General features: G+C 33.3%; 3 protein-coding genes across 5 annotated transcripts in view; 1 reads left to right on the top strand and 2 right to left on the bottom strand.

The window, feature by feature from the left end:
* LOC106102565 (lipid phosphate phosphohydrolase 2-like) overlaps positions 1 to 2,314 on the bottom strand; it is a 54,385-nt gene extending 52,071 nt beyond the window's left edge. The window contains exon 1 of the mRNA XM_013282084.1: positions 2,108 to 2,314. Within this exon, the coding sequence (XP_013137538.1) occupies positions 2,108 to 2,236 (129 nt within the window). The 5' untranslated portion in view covers positions 2,237 to 2,314. The remainder of the gene's footprint in view (positions 1 to 2,107) is intronic.
* Positions 2,315 to 5,884: 3,570 nt separating this feature from the next.
* On the bottom strand, positions 5,885 to 8,055 carry LOC106102291. Its single transcript, XM_013281715.1, has 4 exons — positions 7,852 to 8,055; positions 7,129 to 7,319; positions 6,658 to 6,771; positions 5,885 to 6,128 (listed from the first exon to the last, which is right to left on the bottom strand). Exons 1-4 carry the CDS (start codon positions 7,964 to 7,966, stop codon positions 5,994 to 5,996), a joined length of 555 nt encoding a protein of 184 aa, XP_013137169.1. The 5' UTR covers positions 7,967 to 8,055; the 3' UTR covers positions 5,885 to 5,993.
* A 4,544-nt stretch (positions 8,056 to 12,599) lies between these two features.
* LOC106102611 (lipid phosphate phosphohydrolase 1-like) overlaps positions 12,600 to 23,415 on the top strand; it is a 22,748-nt gene continuing 11,932 nt past the window's right edge. Inside the window, exon 1 of one of the 3 annotated variants that reach the window (XM_013282150.1) lies at positions 12,600 to 12,960. In XM_013282150.1, the coding sequence (XP_013137604.1) occupies positions 12,862 to 12,960 (99 nt within the window). In that variant the 5' untranslated portion in view covers positions 12,600 to 12,861. Of the gene's footprint in view, positions 12,961 to 20,300; positions 20,420 to 22,238; positions 22,292 to 23,415 lie in introns of those variants that run through there. The other 2 variants (XM_013282151.1, XM_013282152.1) reach the window with 2 other exon arrangements.

Raw genomic sequence — 23,415 nt, 5'->3', positions numbered from 1 at the left:
TCAAGTCCCTAAGTGTAGTAATATTATGATGTAAAAGACTAGAATGAGTTATACTGTTTTTAAAAGCGTAATAGTTAGGTTCTGTTTAAGATTTTTATAAAGACAACACTCGCTCGTTTAAAAGTATAGAAACCGATTATTTACTCGACAAGAAAAATCTACCTAAAACATTTTAAAACATACGTGAACAAAATTAAGGTAATTCGTGATACGTTTATTTGCCCATAAAAATCCTCGTGCAATGCTCTCAGTTAACACCTTTTTATGAAGTATGTTAAATTAAATGTAAACGCGGTAAAAATAGTTATAACTTACAAATAAGATAAAGCAACATATGAAAAAATCACACAGTAATGGGACTGAATCAAGTGAATCTAACCTAAGGACTATTTGGTTTATATCTTTACTTCTATACTAATATTATAAAGAGAAAATTGTATTTTTGTATGTATTTGTACTACTCAAAAATTACTGGGCTGATTTAAAAATTCTTGCACCATTAAAAAGCAACGTTATTAGTAACATATGCTATGACCTTTTCCTTTTTTAATTACGACGAAGTCGTAAGGACCAGCTAGATTTATATACTATTTTCATTAATATTATTAAACTTATTGTTTCCGTACGAGTTTATTCGCATGAAATTATGAAAATTTTATTTTATTGTTTACATTTGTCAAATTATCAATTACAAATGTCAACATGACATGACATGATGACAACCTTGCTTCCTTGATGTTGGCAGCAACTTATGGTCTCTTTCGCACATTACGGTTTTTATCCAAAATATTTACCCCCTAAGTTTAATGGCGTTAAAATATATAGCCTAAAGCATGACGTAAGTGTAGAGCTTTTTATTAAAGAAAGAATTATTCAAAAATATGCTGTAATTGCTGACATCTTAGGCAACAAAGAAGTTTGTGTTTACGCTTTATTATAATAATATAGAGTATAGATTATTGAACTTAATAGATGTAGTCATCTTGATCGGTTTATTGCATCATTACTTAATCCGTCATAAGTATGCGAAGGTAAGTTACATTCTGGATGCGTAACATAAGGCTCTATAAATGAATCAATCGTCATCTACTTTTTTTTTTATAATATAAGGTGGCAAACGAGCAAGCGGCCACCTGAAACCGCCGAAATGGAAAGCGACCGCTACACATAGACTTCCGCAATTGCAGATGCGTTGCCTCCCCTTATTGACGGAGGAGACGCACTTAAAGAGGATATTGCCACTTGCTATAGTATGCTGTTCTTCGTTTTCACTAAATAGCATAGACTATATTAACTTTTTTTACACGCGGACGAAGTTTCGCAACAGCTAGTTCATAAAAGCTCAATGGCGCAATCTCTCATGGTTCATGAACAAACCGGTCCTCACTGATCCTTAACAAAGAGTAATAACCTTATAACATAATGAAATGTTTGCTAGATCATAATTTATATGTGGGTTTACACAGCTGTATCTATTTTATGTTGACTTTTATGGTACGGAATAAGTCGATTCTTATAGTAACTGCGACTTAAGTGACATTAAATAAACTTGGAGAAACATATAATAATGACATTAACCAGTGCTTGGTTCGAATCCTTTTTACAATGCTTTAGATATCTTCTATTGATACTTATTTCACTGATACTGTTACAGATACTGATACTGTTACAGATACTGATACTGATACTGATACTGGTGAAATAGTTCGAAATAATTATTAATAGAAAACGGTTAACATTTGTTGGAATTTGTAAAAAATATATTTTACCCAATTTGAGATTTCTTGGGTAATAAAAAACCTGTAATACTACTTTTAAATCCAATCAATACTTAGTATAATTACGAATCTAATAAAAATGTTAATTACATCCGAGCTAAAAATTCACCAAACTAGACTCTATTCCGTTGCTATAAGACCCAAACAAAGATTAACAAAATATCCATTAACAATTTTCCTGTTATAAAAATTCAATTACATATTATTAACGATAAAGTGTATTCGAATAATTACTTTAAACATATTACTAGAATCCTTAATATCTTTAAGATTTCTAAATCCTTGTAACATAAAAACATAAGAGCCACATCCAGTAAAAAACCACTTACTGCCACATCCAGGGTAGAAGTGGACGATAGATCTATGGTAAAAACTCCATCTCCACTCGCCGCAGGGACCACTTTCGTTTGACGTTTTGGCATCCTGAAACACGTTACCACTCGATACGTACGCACCATTTTGCACTCAATTCACTAAGATTTTAGCGGGAAAAATAACGTTAAAACTGCGCAGAATACGTGCGCGCGCGCAAGACATGCGCGTTGGAATGACAGGTTTAGGTCATTATAGTGAAACGTGGTTGAATCAGGTAGTGCCTTGAGCTTTTGCGATAGAACCCGTATTTATCTTTTAACCTTTTTTTACTACCAGCTAATTTGGAAAACAATGATTAAGCCTTGAATTGTTATATTTAGTTGTGAAATGTTATGAATTGTAGTTAACTGGCTATCGCCCGCTACTCCGTCCGTGCAGAATTCAAATATAACTTTGTAACTATATCTTCTTCCAGACTATATTTTACATCTATACAAAATCTTGTCGACAGTTTTTGAGATACGTAGTAACAAACATCCATTTATCCATCTAAGCTTTCGCGTTTATATTATACTAGCTATCGCCCTGGACTCCGTCCGCGTGGAATTAAAATAAATCAAAACTGAGTAGCCTATGTGTTCTTCCAGACTATCCTCTACATCCATGCCAAATTTCATCGAAATCCGTTCAGCCGTTTAGGCTACAAACTCTAACAAAAATCCATCCATCCATTTAAACTTTTGCATTTATAATATTAGTATTAGTATGAAGTTTCTTGTTTAATTATAATTAATTCTTTCTCCCATATTTTTTGTAATTTACTGTTATAAACCTATAAAAATTTCAGTTAAGTTTATTATTATATGGAGTCTAATGTCGGAAATAAACGCTTAGATAAAATGTAATCAGTAAATTGAGTTACACTTCCCATTACTCAGAGAAACGCTAAATATATTTAATTAACTATATTTAAATTTATATCATTACCAGCTCACTGTACGTCCCCACCGAGGGGCTCGGAGCTTACTCTAATATGGAGTGACTAGGCCATAGTCAACCACGCTGGCCCAGTGCGGGTTGGTTGACTTCACACATATCTTTGAATTTCGTCGCCGATATGTGCAGGTTGCATCGCGATACCTTCCTTTACCGTAAGAACGTCGGGTAAATTATGTACATATGAAAATTCGAAAAATCGAAAATCACATTGGTACATGGCGGGATTCGAACCCAAGACCTGTAGATTACAAGTCAAGTGTTCAAACCACTGAGCCACCGACGTTCTTCATATTTTTTATTATTGAAATTTATGTAATAGTTAAATATTATATAATACCAATGTATATAAACACAACTACGTTTTATATAATTTTTAACTAATTTGTTACCGCAAATGTCTTTATGTATGTATATCTCCGCGGTCAATTAAACATAGTTAGTTATTTACAATTAGTCATACCATTGTGTTGGGTTATTCCCGTATATATGTAATTATTCATTTATTATATATTATCTTACTAATATTATAAATTCGAAAGTTTATGTGGATGTCTGTTACAGTTTGCCTAAACTGCGGAACTGATTTCGTTCAAATTTAGCATCGGCTAGTTGCTTTTGTTTTATTTAATTCCCGGGCGGAATCGCGGGTGAAAGCTGGTATGCTATATATGTGGTGCCATCTGTACACATTGAGGGATAACTAAGGACTGCGGGTTCTGGCCCAGTATGATGATATTTTTGGCAGTTCAATCCTTTTTAAGCATTTTTTTAATGTTATAATCAACGCAAATTATTACGTAATACTTGAAAGTGTGTAGAATCTTATGTAAGAACCATAAGTTAATATTTAAATGTATTTGTTTAAGAGATAATGTCCTCTATCCACGTAGAGATATGAAATGTCATAATGATCAAGAGGTAAAACAAACTTTAACACAATAACATTAAAGCAGAAATTGAAGTAAAAAAAAATTACACTCTGATTGTTGTTTAAATAGACTGTTAATTAAATGACTAACGTAAAAATTGTTATTGCGAATAAGAATCAAAAAGAGTGCGCACAACTTTGATAAAACAATCGCACAACTGTCGATTGTCATTTGTTTCGCAGCCAATTCAACTGTTTATTTGCACAACTAAAAGTCGAGTAGTGTGCACACCTCTACAAGCTCATAGGTATCAAAGCGACACTAGACAGTTGTGCGATAGTTTAGTCAAAGGAGTGCGTACGCAATAGTATAGCAAAATAGAAACTAGACAAAATGCTAAAATAGCGAATGCTGACGTGATTAGAATACAGACGAGAATGCTATGAATTCTTCTAGCGTCGTGAAAATAAGGCAACAAGCGCCAAGTCATTGGTAAAAACCTTAAATAAAAGGAAAATGTACAGAATACATAATTTTCACGTTAGATTTGGAAATAACAACTGCCTTTAGTAAAAAAAAACAACAAATATCTATGAAGAAATTTAAATGTCCTTAAGTATTCCAATTCTTAGAATTAATAACATCTTGGTATAAAAAATTTTTATGTCGCATTAATTATTTAATTATCTCAAAGGTTGGAGTTATATTTAAATACTGAATCTCGAAGCACGTTTCTTCTCAGAACATCCAAGTGATTCCAATGACTCATGACGAAAATATTTAAGGCTATACTTTGCTATGTAAGCCATGTAAAGGTATTATTTGAGGATAAAATACAATTTTTAAGCAAAGATTATTTTAAAAATAAATTTAATGTTGCTAATCTTACTTATAAAGGCGAAAGTTTTGATGTAGAGATTTTAGTTGGAGTTTGTAGCCTAAACAGCTGAACAGATCTCGATGAAATTTGGCATAGACGTAGAGGATAGTCTGGAAGAACACATAGGGTACTTTGTTTTTTTTTTATTGCTGGCAATAGCGAATTAATTAAATAAAGATTAAAATATACTCTGGCTACCATAGTAGAATGAGAGAGCGATACAACGGCGACGATTAAAAAAACCCGTTCATATTATGCTCTAGGTTGGTACTAAAATAAAGAGTCGAATGGTAGGATTTTGAATCTACGAGCACATGTGTTTTCTGTACTCTTGTATATTAGGTTATTGGAGTTTGAAAGCTTAACTTTTAGGACAAATCTCGGATCCAGTTAAAGATGCAGGAATGGGTTGTATTTGTTTTCTATTCGAAATTCAAAATTCTGAATCCTTAAAACTGGCAGTTTAAAAGTCTCTATGGTCTACTTTTAAAAAATAAATTGTGGACCCTAAAGATTACATCTGTTATTGTTAATTTTAACGACTGGGTTCCACGAGTTGAAAATAATTGGTTTGTTTCATCCGTTTCTTATAAGAAGTGATTTCATCTCATCGTCTCCAGTAACCTCGTCAGGATTATGTATTGTTGTATTTTAGTTAATTTGCATATAGATTAGTAATTTAAGATATGTATAAAATATGAGATTAAACTCCTATTTAATATAATTTATGATAATGAGCATTATTTAAGATTTTTCATCGGAATTCTAAGAAACTTTAACAGAATCATAAAAGAATATCTGGTCCTTCTTATTTTTGATGAAAATCTGAATTAGTACTGTAAACCATAATCTTACTATTAATAAAAATGCGAAAGTTTAGAAGGATGGATAGATGGATGTTTGCTAGAGTTTGTAGCCTAAACGGCTGAACGGATCTCGATGAAATTTTGCACACATGTAGAGTATGGTCTGGAAGAACATATAGGTTTTTCAATTCCACACGGACGGAGTCGCTGGCGAAAGCTAGTAAATAATAGAATTAATTATATTTTTTATCGTTTATTACACCACCAAAATGTAGTCAAGCATAAGTAAAAGAATCCTTCATACACTAAAAGTAAATTGTATAAGTCGACAACAATTAAAAATAAATCAAAAAATATTATAACTCTCGATCCTACTATAGAGTTTGACCTTCATCATGATGACGGCGAGCAGCCAGTCCGCCGGGAGCAGCACGTATCGGATGTCGTGGTCGACGTGGTGGCCTTCCACTCGGAACGTCATCTGAAGACAAATGTACACTGTCCCCTTTTATATTCTGGTGATTGTGCTTTTTACCGACCTCTTCTTTGTTCTACTTTACTTACTTCGTTGTCTCCTCTACTGCCACTTCTTCTGCTATATGTTTGTGTTTTAATTTATATATAGTATATATATATATATATATATAAATAATAGTAATTTTAATGCTAACCTAACGTTGGTTTTCCTGTCTCATTCCATTTATATTTGCAGAATGCAGTTTGCTAGATATTCTTCTATTCTTTCAATGTCTACTCCTTTCATTGCTCTTTTCTATCATACTAGTATTATAAGCGCAAAAGTTTAAATGGATGGATGTATGTTTCTTAAAGTGTGTAGCCTAGACGGCTGAACAGATTTCGATGAAATTTTGTGTAGACGTAGAGGATAATCCGGAAGAACACATAGTCACTTACTTTTGTTTCTCTTTAATTCCACACGGACTGAGTCGCGTGCGAATGTATCCACATAAAGGCTAGGAAATTCATGAGCTCTGTTAAAAAGAACTTACCTTTGGAACTCCTCGTGTCTCCGGTGGTTCAATCAGTTTATCTTGGACTCGGAAAAACGCAGAAGCAGTAGCTTGAGGTATCGGGTAAGATACTGTCGGTTGACTAAAAATTGCCTGCAAACAAGATTACTATAGTCTTCTTCATCAACCTGCCTTTGTTGCTACGGAGGGTCGGCACAGTAAGTACTCTTTCATACTTCCTTCTTCAGCAAACTTCCCTTTGACACAATCCACTTATAATATCTTCGGTCTTCTGCCTTTGTAGCCACTCACATTCAATCTTAATACTTTCTTGTTTAAGATGGTGATAGTCATCTTAAAAGTAGCAATTCCTCTTTGTAATGCTCTATAACCAGTTTCATCTGGACTAACTTCTTCAAAGGGACCACATTGAAAAAACAAATGACTATCGCTTTAAACATTGAACATTTTTGTTATTATTGACATCTAAGAATAATTTTAGTAACTTACCTCAAAATAGAAATACTGCAAACATTCGTCTTTAGAGCTGCCTTTATATTTGAGTGAATATTTAAAAAGGTTTGTCAGTTTCCACGTTTTCTCAATAGCGTCGGCGATGAGGTCCCGGCTCGTGATTGCTAGAGGGGGCTCCAGTCGGGACAGGTTTACCTTAGCGGGTGCAGCGTACACGTCACGACTGTCTGTGAAAGACGAATGTCTTCTAAATTTATGGAAATCTATACTATTTTAATAAAGCGTAAACACACACTTCTTTGTTGCCTAAAATGTCAGCGATTACAGCATTTTTTTTGTAATTCTTTTTTAATAAAAAGCCCTACACTAACGACACGCTTTAGGCTATATATTTTCACGCCATTAAACTTAGGTAAATATTTTGGATCTGATGAGTGTAGTGCCGGAGGCCTAATTTTAGTCCCTTTCCCTTTCCATCCGTTTCTTAACAGGAAAGGATGTGCACGAAAAGTGGATTTGACGGCGGAGGAGACGCATAGGAAGGGGTAATGTCCTCTTTATGTGCGTCTCCTCCTCCATCAATTAAGGGTAGGCAACGCATCTGCAATTGCGGATGTTTATGGGCAGCTGTCGCTTTCCATTTCGGTGGATTCAGGTGGCCGCTTGCTCGTTTGCCACCTTATATATAAAAAACATTTTTACTTTATAAATAAGTGTATAAAATATATATCTATACTATTATCTATCGATAGTACTAACTAGCGAGTTGTTTCAAGGTCTGCCGGTCGCCCAGCATCTCTTTAGCCCGATTTATCACCGATACAACAGTGTTTATAGCTCGCTCCTCATACGAATATACCTCAGGAATATTCATATTTCCTTCGTAGGTCTCTTAAATATCCCTAAATAATACAGAATGTTATACTGTAAGTATGGCATTTTTGAAAGTCATAATATGAAGTGTCAGTTTTTTTCTATAGAATGTTTGACAAATGTTGAATTTAAAAAGGTTTTATTTGTTAGATATGAACAGAAAAGAGGGAATTACAAATATTGTTAAATAAAGTTATTAGTTATACATAATTTATTAGTGAAAGTAATTTATGTATAATGTATGGATCTGAATGTTGGTCAGTAAAAGGGACGGACGAAAGGAGTACACATGTGGCGGAAATGCGCATGTTAAGATGGATGTGTGGTAACAGGATTGGATAAGATACGAAATGAGTATATTAGAGGAAGTTTGAGAGTAGCCCAAGTGGTTGAGAAAATAAGGAGTAAAAGGTTAGAGTGGTATGGTCATGTTATGTGAAGGGATGAATCGCATGTAACAAGACGGACGTTAGTTATGAATGTAGAGGGGTACACCGGTAGAGGTAGACCTACAAAGAGATGGATGGATTGCGTGAAATGTGACATGATCAAGAAGGGAGTGATGACTGAGATGACGGATGAAGGAGTGCTTCGGAGGACGAAAACCCGGTGCGCCGACCCTACGGGAGTAGGATAAAGCAGGGGAGATGACGATATTAGTGAAAGTAATTTTGATACCGATATTCGTAATTATTCATGTGTTCAAGGATCCAAAGTTTAATATCAAGGTGACATTGAATTTAAGCTAAGAACATGAACCCTTATCGAAATTAAAACACTAAATTAAATAATTTTCTTTTGATTTTCAGTATAAGGAAAATGTTTCATGTTCCAAGTTAATTAAGTTAAAAGTAATGTTAAGCAAAAATAAAACTCGTTGTAATTATGTTATTTCAAATGCGATAAGCACAATTATATTTTACGGCTTCGTGACTGAAATTGGATTATGAAATATTTGGCAAAAAAATGACTAGTAAGATTAGTATGTGTTTGAAACATGGATTACTAGCTTTCTAGAATATTACTAACAAAATAAAAAAAAACAACTTAGTATATCTATATGCTCTTCCAAAACATCCTCTACATTTGTGCCAAATTATCTAGATTGGTTTAGCCGTTCAGGCTGCAAAATCTAACAAACATTCACTAATCTAAAATTTCGTATTTAATATTAATAGTAAAACGGTCCTCTTTGTCAACTATCGCACAACAATGTGCGATTGTCGATTGTTTCGCAGCCAATTCAACTGTTTAGTTGCACAACTAAAAATCGTGTAGTGTAACCTAGTTAGTGTGTGATAGTTTGGTCAATAATGTGCGCGCGGTTTTAATAAAACAGAGACAGGGATAGGTTTTAGTACAGATGTGTATGACAGTGGAAACTCACGGTCGTCAACGGTCGTGTAATGAAAGTGAAAATGTTAGTACAGGCGAGAGGGAAAGTGCCTTGAGAGTTGCGATTAGAATAAAGTCTTAGTTAAAATAAAAGGATGTATTAGTTTAACTACGTTTAACAATTCGTTAATGTTTTTGGTTCGATAACTTACCAGTGGTAGAGCCCGCTTTAACATTTTTGCACTGTAAGGCTCGACCAGTGCAATACTACGACCACACAGAAGACAGGCGATAAGTGGAACCATTACTGCGTTTCGTCTAACGAGTGTGGTACCGGAGCCCTAATTTTAGTCTCTTTGCCTTTCTACTCTTTTCTTAAGAGTATAGGATGGGAAAGGGAAAGGATTTGATGATGTAGGAGACATATTGAAAGGTGATATGTCATTTTTATGTGCGTCTCCTCCTCCGTCGATTAAGGGTAGGCTACGCATCTGCAACTGCGATCTTACTAATATTATAAATACGAAAGTTTAGATGGATGGATGGATGTTTGTTAGAGTTTGTAGCCTAAACGACTTAACGGATTTCGATGAAATTTGGCATAGATGTAGACGATAGTCTGAAAGAACACATAGACTACTTGTTTTTGTTTTTTCATTTCACGAGGACCGAGTCGCGGGCGAAAGCTAGTGATATAAAAAATGGAAACTTCAGAAACCTAACACAAAAAAAGTATTTTTTGACCGACTTCCCAAAAGACGGAGGTACTCAATTCGTCTGTATGTTTTTTTTGTAAGAGGTGAAATTATATCCATGTAGGTAATCTAGCTACTGTTAACCACAACCACTATTCTATTATTAGCATACATTTAGTATGAGCGGCATGAACCAACCGTGTAATAACTTAGTGCGTCATACGCGAAAGTCAATAGTTTTTTTTTAAATTCCATGACTCACCGGACACACGGCTCGGTGGTTGTACTGGTTTAAAAATAACTGGCAGGCTACGGTATGTAGTTTTGAATAATCATGGAAATTGTCACACAATTATAGTGCGGCCAATTTATCTGGTCTGAGGTACAGATATCACTTTGAAATTATATAAAACTCGGGTAAAAAAAATAAAACAAGACACGACTAGTAATTTAGCGTCTCTTATGTTCACCGGTTCAAATAATTTTGCAAGTCTTTTGTATTTTATGTATAGGTTTTTCCCGCGGATACGACCGCAAGGATTTAAAAAAAGAACATCTGTCAGATTGTAAGCGGCGCTTATAAAGCAAAATGTTCAAGTCACAATTCGGCTGTGGGTAAAAGATTACTTGAGCAAACTAAAATCTATTAGTTTTCTGCTGTTACTTTTTCACTTTTGAACTACGTGTCACATGTGTATATCTTGATGCCATCTCTATCATTCTTTATAAGAATAACAGTGACAACAATATCGCATGTTAGAAATGACATCTCAATAACAATGTAAGATACTGCATACTGCATATAATTAATTAATCATTCCCCACGCGGATATAACGAAGACAAGGTTAGCTGAGAGATCACGTAACCCCTTATGTTATTGTTTATACCAGAAGTTCCTAAAGTTCTTTCGTCCAACGCCCGAATTGATAACCTCCTTCTTTCGGGAAGTCGAGTAAAAAATTATTTTGTCTCTCATTCTTAATAATATATTCTTTCATGTAGTTTAATTAAACTTTAAAAAAAAAGACAGTTCTTACCATTTTGAGCAATAACGCAACATTACAATATTAAGAGCCCCGCAGTCTTAAGACTAGAATATCACCCAACTAAAAATATATATGTCGCAACCAGAAGAAGAAATCAATTTGATTTTAAGTCATAATTAGCTTGTAATAATCCTAATAATCCTTAATCCTCTTCCTTTGTAGTCATGGCTACAAAGGAAGAGGAAGACCGAATAAAGTATGGATGGATTGTATGAAAGAGGATATGCTTAAGAAAGGAGTGGATGCAGATATGACGGCTGATAGAGATGTATGGAAGAGCAGTACATACTGTGCCGACCCTCCATAAGGATAAGGGCAAGTTGATGATTAAGTCATAATTAGAACACAAGCGCCGCCAAGCGACTTTTGTGCGAACTTAGATCATTCTGAACATTGTTTGAACGATATGAGCTTGTAGATGATATCCTGACTGAGAAGTATCATGAATGTATTCCTGGAATCCGACTTTACCCATGACCATATGTGATCTCGAGTAGTAATTCTGATATCGTGCTAGCTCAAGCCGACATATATTAAAATATACATTTTTAAAATCTCCGGAATGTCCTGTTTGTTGAAAACGCAGTCGCAACAATCGCAGTTCATGCATGTTTAATCTTTATTGCACTTTGTTTAACAAATGTCTCGCGCCGCTGCGTTTCCGCAATATTTATAATAATGTAAATAAAAGTTACGTTACTCTCAATTATTATTATATTATTTTTTTTGAAGGTTGCAAAATATCGAAACAAACGCTGCTATAGACATTTGCATTTTTAGATAGATGACATTTCCCCTTCTTACGCATCTCATCTTATGTCGCTTTCGTTCCTTTTCTTGTATAAAAAGGGAAGGGAAAAGGAAGATGACTAAAAAGTTCAATACTTTTATTCTATAGGTGAAAAAGTATTTCAAGAGCGGGCGTACACCTTTGACTAAACTATCGGACAACTGTTGTGCGATTGTACATTGTTTCGCAGCCAATTCAACTGTTACACAACTAAAAATCGTGTAGTGTGCCCACCTCCATTTAGCTCATAGAATTCAATGCGAGACTAAACAGTTGTGCGATAGTTTAGTCAAAGGTGTGCGGAAGAACTTCAAATATCCATGTCGTCTTTTCGTGACCCGAAACTGACATAACTGTAGAGAGTCAGCACTCACCTCCCAACGACGGACCACATGTATGACTCACACAAAACACACCTGAGATACATCGATGTTACTTATCTAGATGTGGCTTCCTAAAATGACAGTCACCAAAAAAAAATTATACAACACTTCAAACAAATCAGCTTTACGATACATACTTAGTATAGAAAAATAAAACGTTATTATAATTTTAATAGTAAAATTTAGTTTAAAAGCGATTAAGCCTTAACATTCAAAGGACATAAACCTATTTGTACAAAATAAACAATTAAATTATGCATGTTTAACGATAAAAAAGTGACATAAACTTGAACAAACCAATTAACAACTGTTTATTAAACCGGTCCAAGTTAAAGACAAACACTTCCAGTATATTTATATCCGTATCAGTCGTAATACCAAAGAGGGCGCGAGCGCACGCTTGTCAGTCGCTTGACAATATCGCGAGTAGAAAGACAATCGATACGACTGTGTGTATATCAGTACATACAGATGTAGATCTAAGTGGAACTAGAGATATACTGTCTACATACAAGTGGTTCTAAAAAGATTCCTTCACGTGGACATTTCCTTAGATTATTCAAAAGGAGTTGTATCCTTTATGTTATAAAGTCAAAGATCGTGTGTATCCTTGTAAACAGTGTGTAGTCTTATCCGTGTGTGGACGATGGGTGCATTGGATTGTGTTAACGTTAGCAGGATAACGCCGACGGAAAGCACAGAAGTGTTTGCGGTGAATGGATCGGAATCATCATTAGATAAAGCGGTGAGTTTGCTTCATCATTTCTATAGACGAGCTGTCGTCCGCAAATTTGGACCTACCGTTACGCCATTTTGACACCGCGGAATTAAACAAAATAGCCTATGTGTGCCTAACCATGTCAGTTACCCAGTGAAAGTCCCATCTCAATCGGCCCAGCCGTTTCCGATATTACCCGGAACAAAAGCAACTTGTGGACAAACAGACAGATAATTTTATTAATGCAATTTTTGTTATCAGCAACGCAAATACATCATCATCCCGAAATCTGGAATTTTCTTTTGATACAGACACTCCAATTTAATCATATCTATAGATGGCAGTAATACGTGGCAACGAGACCATAGGAGTGGGATTCCTTGTCACTTTTACCTCATTAACAGGACATGTGTTTGAAGGTATAAACCGACAAGAATATCTGACACGGTGAACAAAATCATAGTAAGAAACAAAGTCGTTTCCAGCTCTATGTACGTATGCTTAGATCATTAAAACTACCAAACAGATTTTCATGTAGTTTTTTTAGAGTAATACAAGAGGAAGGTTTATGTGTATAGAAATAGTATAGAAATATATATAATAGTATAGAAATATGTGTAGAGAAATAGTAATCATTTTAGAGGTTTCTAATAAATTCACGTCCGTAATAGACCCGTGCGAAGTCGGGGCAGGACCCTATTACAATTTAATTATGACGACTGTTACCGCCACCCACAGATCTTTGTTGTACTGCAGATGTCATACTATTTTTATGTAATTTTCTACGTTTAAGTATATTTTAAATATATTACCGAGCTAATATCCTAGTTTGACTATTGTCAAATGACAAGAGCCAATAGAAGTTAATAGAAGCCTTGGCTCTTGTTATTCAATTTGTATTCTTCGGAGTTTTATAGTAACACGAGCTGTTGCCTGCGACTTCATCTGGGTGAAATTAAAAAATAATAAAAATAGCCTATGTTACTCAATGATAACATTGCTTTTTAATGTTGAAACATTTTTTTTAAACCAGTTGGTTTTGAGTTATTTCAATACAAAGTACAAATCTTTCTTCTTTGTAATATTTGTAAAGATAAGTCCAATTCTTCTATTTACACTAAAAAAGTTTTACTTCTGTAGCTCGTTGCTCTTATATAAAATAATAACTAGTTCAAAAACATCGTCATCATAATTATATGCGATTTCACGCTGTATATTAGTACAAAAATGATAGAGATATCAAGATAATATTTTCAACATTGACTCATCTTAAATGACAGGCATATTAAATATTACTACAGATAAAATAATTGTTACAAAAACATATTTTATTTACATCGTAATATCGACTAGCGCCATCGAGTTTCATACTATTCTCTAAATCTATACCAAATTTCATCAAAATCCGAGCTGTTTAAGCGTCAAACTCTAATAAACACCCATCCATTTTAATTTTCACCTTAATAATATTAGGTTTTTTTTATTTATTTCAACGAAAACAGTTTTACATAATTGTGTTATACAGTTTGGTGCCATTAAATTTAAATGTTTAGATTGGCACTGCACAGTTTTTTTTAATTAGTTAGTTATGGGTTACCATTATTATATAGAGCTTGTATTATGTTCTTCCCCTTAGTATTACATTGCCTAGACTCGTAAACCTTTAACAGAACAAAGCGTTGTACGAAACCCTGTCTAACACTACTTTCACATAGATCATGTACTAAACTAGATAGGTTACGAAATTAATCCATTCTATAAACATTTCTTTTATTATCAACATTTGATACTGTACGTGTGTTATTCCATTTTGTTGTATAATCATGTTCTCCAATTCTGTTATGACTCACATTCTCTTTCCAATGTTTTGGAATTCAAGTTTCACCAAACAACCTTGAAGGAACAAGGAAAATGTTTAAATCGCTTTAAATTGAAGAGTTTGTCTTATAATGGTACCAATCTTACTTATTACTAATATTATAATCAGATGGATGGATGTTTGTTAGAGTTTGTAGCCTAAATTGGACCTATCTCTATGAAATTTAGCGTAGACGTAGAGGATAGTCTGGAAGAAAACATAAGTTACTTATTTTTACTACGTATTTAAGTATTTGTTTTACTTTCGTCTAGCTAATTGATTTAATTGCTTTTCCCAATGGAATCCACGCGAGGAATTTATCCATGAAAATTTTCCCTGAAATCTCTCTTTTCCTCCATAAGCATTCTTTTATTTATATTAGTAGTTAGTTATTTATGTTTTATCTAAAAGATTATTGAATGTGTTTTGCTTTTGATGTAAAGTGAATCATCGTTTATCAGAAAAAAAGAAGGTCAATCGATTGCGTTTTATATTTTCGCTAAATCATTTATCTAAAATAGATATAATAATACAATTACATGACACAAATCTTATCTTACTTATCTATACTTATGTAATAAAGCGTAAACACACACTTCTTTGTTGCCTAAGATGTCAGCAATCATAGCATGTTTTTGAATAATTATTTTATTTAATAAAAAGCCCTAAACTTACGTCACGCTTTAGGCTATATATTTTAACGCCATTAAATGGGAGAAAACATTTTGGATGAGAACCCTAATGTGGGAAAGAGATCATAAGTTGCTGCCAACATCAAGGAAACAAGATTGTCATCATGTCATGTCATTTTGACATTTGTAATTGATCACACAAATGTAAACAATAAAATAAAATTTCATGCGGGTGAAGCCGCACGGGTACAGCTAGTATTAAATACAATAGTTTGCATTGATGGATGTACGACTGAACAGCTTAACGTATCTTGGTATTGACAAATTATTAGAATAGGCTAGACTGTTTACTGATCGAAAGAAGTCGTGGACTATCGTTAGTATTAAATCGAACTGCTCAATTAAAAATATGCTGTAGTTTTATCAAGACATATTTCTAAACGAAATAAATACGATGACGATGTTACAACTAAAAATATATACAAGTTAGGTCGACTGTGCAAAAAATTGTCATTGTATGCGTATAAATATATTTAACTAGCTTTCGCCTGCGAGTCCGCGTGAAATTCATAATAAAAGTGAGTTGCCCATGCATTCTTCTACCCTATGCCAAATTATAGAGATCAGTTTAGCCGTTTAGGCTACAAACTCTAACAAACATCCATCCATCTAAACTTTCGCATTTAGTAAGATTATTATGACTAAAGCAAAATAAGGGAATTTACAAATTAAATGAATAATTCGAAACAAAATGATCCCCTCTTTTGGTTTGATAAAACATAATGGGTTTCCTTAAATGAGTCAATATTCTATCAGTTACAAGGTTTAAAATAAACTGTTCGTACAAACCATAAATGGTTAAGGAATTAACTTTGTTAAGTTCATAGCTGTTTCTATGCAAGTTTATTCGCGTGAAACTGTGAAAACTTTATAGTTTACGAGCTGTTGCCCGCGACTTCGCTCGCGTGGTATTAGAAAATATGTATAAACTAACATAAATTACAAAAAGTTACGTATCCCTCGGGAACCTGACATTTCTCGAGGATGAAGCTTATCCCATGTGTACTCCAGACTTTGTTTTATATATGTGCCAAATTTCAATAAGATATGTTGAACCGTTGCAGAATGATCGAGTAAACATTAAAAAACTAAATAAATGAATCCCACGGGAACCGTAACTATTCCCGGGATAAAAAGTAGCCTATGTGTTCTTCCAGACTATGCTCTAAACCTGTGCCGAATTTCATAGAGATCCGTTTAGCCGTTTAGGCTACAAACGCTAACAAAAATCCATCCATCCATCCATCTAAACTTTCGCATTTATAATATTAGTAAGATATTTGTAAGGGCCTCTCCCAATGGTTAACAATGACCGTTACCATGGCAATATTTGCTATTGCCTTGTTTTATTTCTTTCCCAGGCGGTTTTTTTCCATTTGATTTACCCCTAAATTAAATAGCGTGATATATATATAAAAATGTTACTCAGTAGCAGTAGCACGCTGTGATTGCTGACGTCTAAAATGACAAAGAAGAGTTTTTTTACGCTTTATTATATGTGTACAGGTAGTAATAATGTAACACAAAAGTAAGTAGCCTATGTGTTCTTCCAGACTATCATCTACATCTGTACCGAATTTCATCAAAATCCGTTCAGCTGTTTAGACTACAAACTCTAACAAACATTCATCCATCTATCTAAACTTTTATAATTATATTATGATTGAAATAACTCAAAAACTATTACGTCGATTTCAAAGATTTCAAAAATCAATTAGTAAGATTAATGTTGTTTATTTATTTATTTATTTATTTATAAAGTACACCAACAGATAAGTTATAGAACAATTACATAAGAAATAACATATAAGACACAAGAATGATAACAAATCCAGTTATAGGTATACAACATTGTTAAAGAGAAAAAAAAACATTACGGTTAGGTTACAGAAAATGTGGAACAAACAAGATAAGGGAAAAAAGAAATTAGCTAAAACCAAGTCCTATGTCTGTGCCTCCGAATGTGAACGTATGTGTTTTTTTTAATTATGTATGGAGGTGCAAAATATGTCTGTGTTGTGCTTTTCGCTGTGCAATTCGTTGTACGTACGACATATCCGGGGGATGGGTGAGTTCAGGCCAAAGTTTCCGAATTCAAACACCATAGAATAAATAAAAATTTGAGGTCAACGTTCCTTGCTAGAACATCGACTTGAAAAAAAAACACCCAAAAATTTGAATATTATACAATTTTAAACCAAGATACCTATTATAATATAGAATTATAGAACATTTAAAAATCTTTTTGATATAAAATTTTCAATTTTAATAATCAATTTTCGTTTTTGTTGACAGCGCCATCTAGCGTCGAATAGAAAACCAAAGTTATCAAAGATGAAGTGTCAAGCGACAATAAACATCGCACGCCGCGTAACTCGTACAATCAATTTAATTATAAAGCAGTAAATCTTTGTCCGTCATTATTATCAATAATTAATTAACAACAAAAGAGACTGTTAGTATACTATTAATAGAATTTAAGTAGACTTGTTTGTATCAAATTGTATTCGCAATTATTTTATTAATTATATCTATAGAAATTGTTTGGTAAAGAATATATAACCTTAAAATATGTGAATCATAAAAAGACAAGGTGATTATCGTTGATTGCATTTTTAATTACTGTCACCTATTTTCTATTTTTTTATTTTTAATCTGTTGCAAAGAAAACCGACATCAAGTTGCATAAATGAAAACAAAGTTGGTAACAATGTTGGCTCGTATTTGATAAACAACAAAATGAGATATTGTAACGCCTTCTTAGAACACGATAGCGATTTTCATGGAAATATTTTCAATTGCAATTATATCTATACTTTTATAATAAAGCGTAAACACACACTTCTTTGTTGCCTAAGATGTCGGCAATTACAGCATATTTTTGAATTACACTTTTTTTTAAAAAAAGCCCTACACTTACGTCACGCTTTAGGCTATATATTTTAACGCCATTAAACTTAGGGGGTAAACATTTTGGATAAAATCCTAATTTGGGAAAGAGACCATAAGTTGCTGCCAACATCAAGGAAGCAAGGTTGCCATGGTTTGTCATGTCATGTCATTTTGACATTTGACATGTAAAAAATAAAATAAAATTTTCATAATTTCATGCGGATGAAGTCGCACCGGAACAGCTAGTAGTTTAATGAACTTTTTTTAATGAATTATCATAATTGTTATGAAGTTATTTTTATACATATTTTGCTACATTGCAGGATAAAATATTTTAGTTATTTGGATGAATTTACTAAAAGCAGTTAGTATTTGAATCCGATTTGACTCTAAATTAACCTTTTCGCGGCAACTAAATAACAATAACTTATTAAGCATTGTTAAATCTTATACCATTTTAATGAAATTGTCTGTTAACGTGTGATTTACCGTGGCTTAAAGTATGATCGTACGATACCGCAATAGTTACCGAACGTAAGATTATCCTGACGCCATCTTGAATTATTGCAAGCTAGTTGCAGGAATGCTTTATGCAAGAATAGCTTTCGCCCGCGACTGCGTCCGCGTAGAATTAAACAATATGTACCCTATGTATTCTTCCAGACTATCCTCTACATGTATGCCAAATTTCACAGAGATCCGTTCAGCAATTTAGGATACAATTTCTTGCGGATAAAGCCGCACGGGAACAGATTTAAATATTGTTTATTTTATGTTAAGTGTTAAGTCGTCTAGCGTTTAAAATAGACAAGAAATATCTCACAGTAGTGCTATATTTGGCGTCAGTAATAATTTGCAAAGTTTAGCATCTTTACTTCTACCAGTATTATATCAGTGTCGTATGAAATAAATTTACAGTGATTGTCGTGACGTGCTATGACAAAGGATATAGGCAGATACCCTTTGCTCCCCGGCGATGGATAGCGGCGGCTGTAAGTCGATTTATAGCACTTGATCATTTCATATTTATTACTCTGTGGTCCGTTAAATGTTAACTCACTTCGTCCTCGTGTGGTCGACAATAATTGCCTGATAAAATCTATATGTATGTATTTTGGCCGCGACTCCGTCCGCGTGGAAAGAAAAACAAAAGTGAGTAGCCTATATGTTCTTCCAGACTATCCTCTACATCTATACCAAATTTTATAGAAATCCGTTCAGCCGTTGAGGCTATAAACTCTAACAAACATCCATCTAAACTTTCGCATTTATAACATTATTAGCTGTTGCCCGCGACTTCTTCCGCGCGGTTTATAAAACATACGAACTATATAAATAACAAAAAACTACGTATCCCTCGGGACATTTCTCGGGGATGAATCTTATCCCATGTGTACTCCAGACTTTTAATTTATATCTGTGCCAAATTTCAATAAGATATGTTGAACCGTGTTAATTAATTAATTAATGAATCCCAGGGGAACCGTAACTGTTAAAGTAGCCTATGTGTTCGTTCAGACTATCTTCTAAATCTGTGCCAAATATCATTGAGACCCGTTCTGCAGTTTAGGCTACAGACGCTAACAAACATCCATCCATATAAACTTTCGCATTTATAATATTAGTAAGATAGTTAGATAGTATATTATAGAAGTATTATAAATATATAAATAGATAAATCACGTACACAACAGTCCTCATGCAAAATTTATATCAAATTTATGTACAAATGAATGTGAACTCAATTCGTATATACCAAAAAAATCATTATACATTGCATTTGACAGAATAAATGAATTGTTAACTGACGTAAAAGGTACAAAACATATTGGTTTTCCTCAACATAATTTTATAAACAGTTTGAAACACAATACGTTCACAGTTTGAAAAACGTTTAAACAGGATTGACGGATTTATATTAACAAAAGCAATTACTTTTTTTACATATAGTTTTAATAATTTATGTGTCGGTGAAATGGTGCAAACTAAAGCAATTCGTAATAGTTTGGAAACGTTTAGAAGGATGGCTTCAATTCGTATTCAGGTATTTGCTTTTTTAAATAATATTTACTTTTACTAATAAATTACAGTATTAATAATAAGATTAACTAACCCTGAAAAAGCAACTTATTTTAAAGATTTCTATAGACACAAACCAACTCAGTTATTGTTTATAATATATTTAAATAAAATCAATTGATTTTCCAAATTTTTAATGATGTCAGTCAACTACTTTTTTATTTTTAATTATTAAGTTGGAGCACATATTGATAACCATTCTTTTTGGAATCCAAATAGCTTTTACTTGCTCGCGACTTAGTCCGCGTGAAATTAAAAAGTAATAAAAAAGTAGCCTATGTTACACACAGATAAATTACCTTTCTAACGTTGAAAGATTTTTTGAAATCGGCCCAGTAGTTTTTGAGTTATTTCAATATATACAAAAATACAAATCATTCCTCTTTATTATAAGTACTAGCTGTTGCTCGCGACTTCGCCCGCGTGAAATTAAAAAATATAGCTTATGTTACTCACACACTAAATTACCTTTCCAACGGTGAAAATCCGGTTAAAAAGGGCCCAGTAGTTTATGGGTTATTTCAATATATACAAAAATACAAATCATTCCTCTTTATTATGTTAAGTATAGATTTATTTTTTACAACCCTCTCCCCCTGGTCCTTTGGTCTACAATAAGGAAGGGAAAGGTAGCCGATGATAAGACCCCCCTTTCTTTCAATGTAATAATAACGTTATATGTACTGGTTAATATGACCTGGATTGTAAGGGAAAAAGGGAAAAGTTTCCCAATGATTCATAGATCTCGATTCATTGTAAAGGTAGATTGGGTCACGTAGTAAGGTTACGCATTAAAGGTAGTCAATTTATTGCGAATACCCAGGTGCTAACCGCAATACTAAACTACATTGGAAAATCATTAATTATTGTAAATCATATTAGAGTTTTTATCAAAAGAATTTAACTCAAATCATTATATTTTATGTAATTATATGATGTTTATTTTATTTATGCATAAGAAGAGAGTGAATTTAGAAATCAAGACTAATGGAGGTGGAAGATCAGTGCGTACTGTGCCGACGACGTACGTCACGCACAGGTCCAATACTGATTACGATAATGTTTTGTGTATGACATCGTAGAAACCTCTAGAAATATCAGTATTTCTCTACTACATTATACATATATATTCATCTTATATTTATTAAAACTACAACATCCGTAGCGAACTTTTAAAGATCTAAGCATACAAAGGACAGACAGACAGCGACTTTGTTTTACATTATGTAGTGAAGTAATCTTCGAATTTATTGAGTTCGTATCACGTAATGGGTCGAACCCCTTGTGAGTAAGATTTCCTAATCTATTTATATCTATCTATACTTCACTACTCTATACTAATTTAATGAAGCGTAAGCATACATTGCTTTGTGGCGCAGGATATCAGCAATCACAGCATATTTTTTTTTTTTTTTATAAAAGAGCCCCACACTTACGTCACGCGTTAGGCTATATATTTTCACGCTAATTTAGGAGGTAAATTAATTGAAAATGAATCTTCATGTGGGGAAGGGACGATAAAATACAAGCTACCAACATTAAGGGAGCAAGGTTGCCATGGTTGTCATTTGTGCATTTGAATTTTGACATATGCAATCGAGGATTGGACAAATGTAAAACTACGATACAGTTTATGTTAGTTCATACGGATGAAGCCGCACTGGAACAGCTAGTAGGTAATATGAGTAATGATGTCTACTTAAAATTGAAATATGATAAGATATGATGTCGCTATCATTATGTATATATGCGATTGCCAATTGATTTTCGTATGTTACTTATACCCAATTCAGTGTAAACGTGTGTGATGCAGTACACGACGTACGGAGCTGTCGGGGTACGTTTCTTAGAACAATTCATTGTTATAATTTCTTACAAACGCTGGTATGATTTCCTATTAATCGACTTTTACGCGATTGAAGTCAACTTTTTAATACTCATTGTCGTTAGTTCGTCACTAAGGGAATCCCTTAAGTCTTAGAATAAAAATTGTCGATCTATTACTTTTGTTAACAAACTATTATGGAAATCACAATCTTTGTACCATCGACAATGTAAAGCTAAATTATTTGAAGTGTACATATCTACGAGTATATCTATACTAATATTTTAAAAAAGGAAAGGTTTGCATTTTTATATTTTTATATATATTGAATTAACTCAAAATCTATTATGCCTATATTAAAAATTCTTTCACCGTTACAAAGGTAATTTGTCTGTAAGTAACATAGTTTTGTATTTTTTTTAATTTTACCAGGACAAAGTCACGCTAGATATAAAAATGCTAATGCTTTTATTTCACATTTTTCTTAACAGTCTATCAAAAAATAGCACCCAAGTAAAAACAATATGTTCTTTTCGTGGAGATATTTTAAAAAATGTTTTTTTTTTTTTAATTTAGTTGACTAAATCAGTTTAAATTGTCTACAAATCAGATTAGAATTTTTATATTTATTGATTTGTGTTAATTATCGTGTCTACAAGTTATTTAGACCTAGTTTACTCGATTAGGCTTAACATAACTTAGTCATTACCTTGCGGGCAATCAGCAAGAATCTGCATAACTTGTGAAGCCTCTCCAGTAAACTTGTAAGCTAATCGATCTTGTTATTTATCTTTTAAAATCGGTTTAAACAATCGACGACTAGCGCCTTGAACAAATAGTGCCTTTATTTCATAACTAGCTTTTGCCCGTGACTCCGTTCACGTGAAATTAAAAAAGAAAAAAATGAATAGCCTGTGTGTTCTTCCCGACTATCCTCTATATCCATGTCAAATTTCATCTAGATCTGTTCAGCAGTTTAGGCTACAAACTATAGCAAACATCCATCCATCTAAAATTTCGCATTTTTATTAGTAAGACTATGGAGGTCGCCAACTTATGATCTAGGCCTGGGGGGCTGTTAAATCTTATACGATGTTTTTTTATAGCTATTTGTCATTCTTCTATACTATTGTGGG

Source organism: Papilio polytes, unplaced genomic scaffold (genome assembly GCF_000836215.1).
Source record: "Papilio polytes unplaced genomic scaffold, Ppol_1.0 DF823923.1, whole genome shotgun sequence".
Taxonomy (NCBI): Eukaryota; Metazoa; Arthropoda; class Insecta; order Lepidoptera; family Papilionidae; genus Papilio; species Papilio polytes.
This window is presented reverse-complemented; position numbering and strand designations above follow the sequence as displayed.

Coding starts and splice junctions, on each gene's coding strand:
- LOC106102291 (XM_013281715.1), bottom strand. CDS start 7,966: ATGAATATTCCTGAGGTATATTCGTATGAGGAGCGAGCTATAAACACT. Junction 7,320..7,851: donor GACCTTGAAACAACTCGCTA/GTTAGTACTATC, acceptor CGTCTTTCACAG/ACAGTCGTGACGTGTACGCT. Junction 6,129..6,657: donor AGACACGAGGAGTTCCAAAG/GTAAGTTCTTTT, acceptor ATTTGTCTTCAG/ATGACGTTCCGAGTGGAAGG.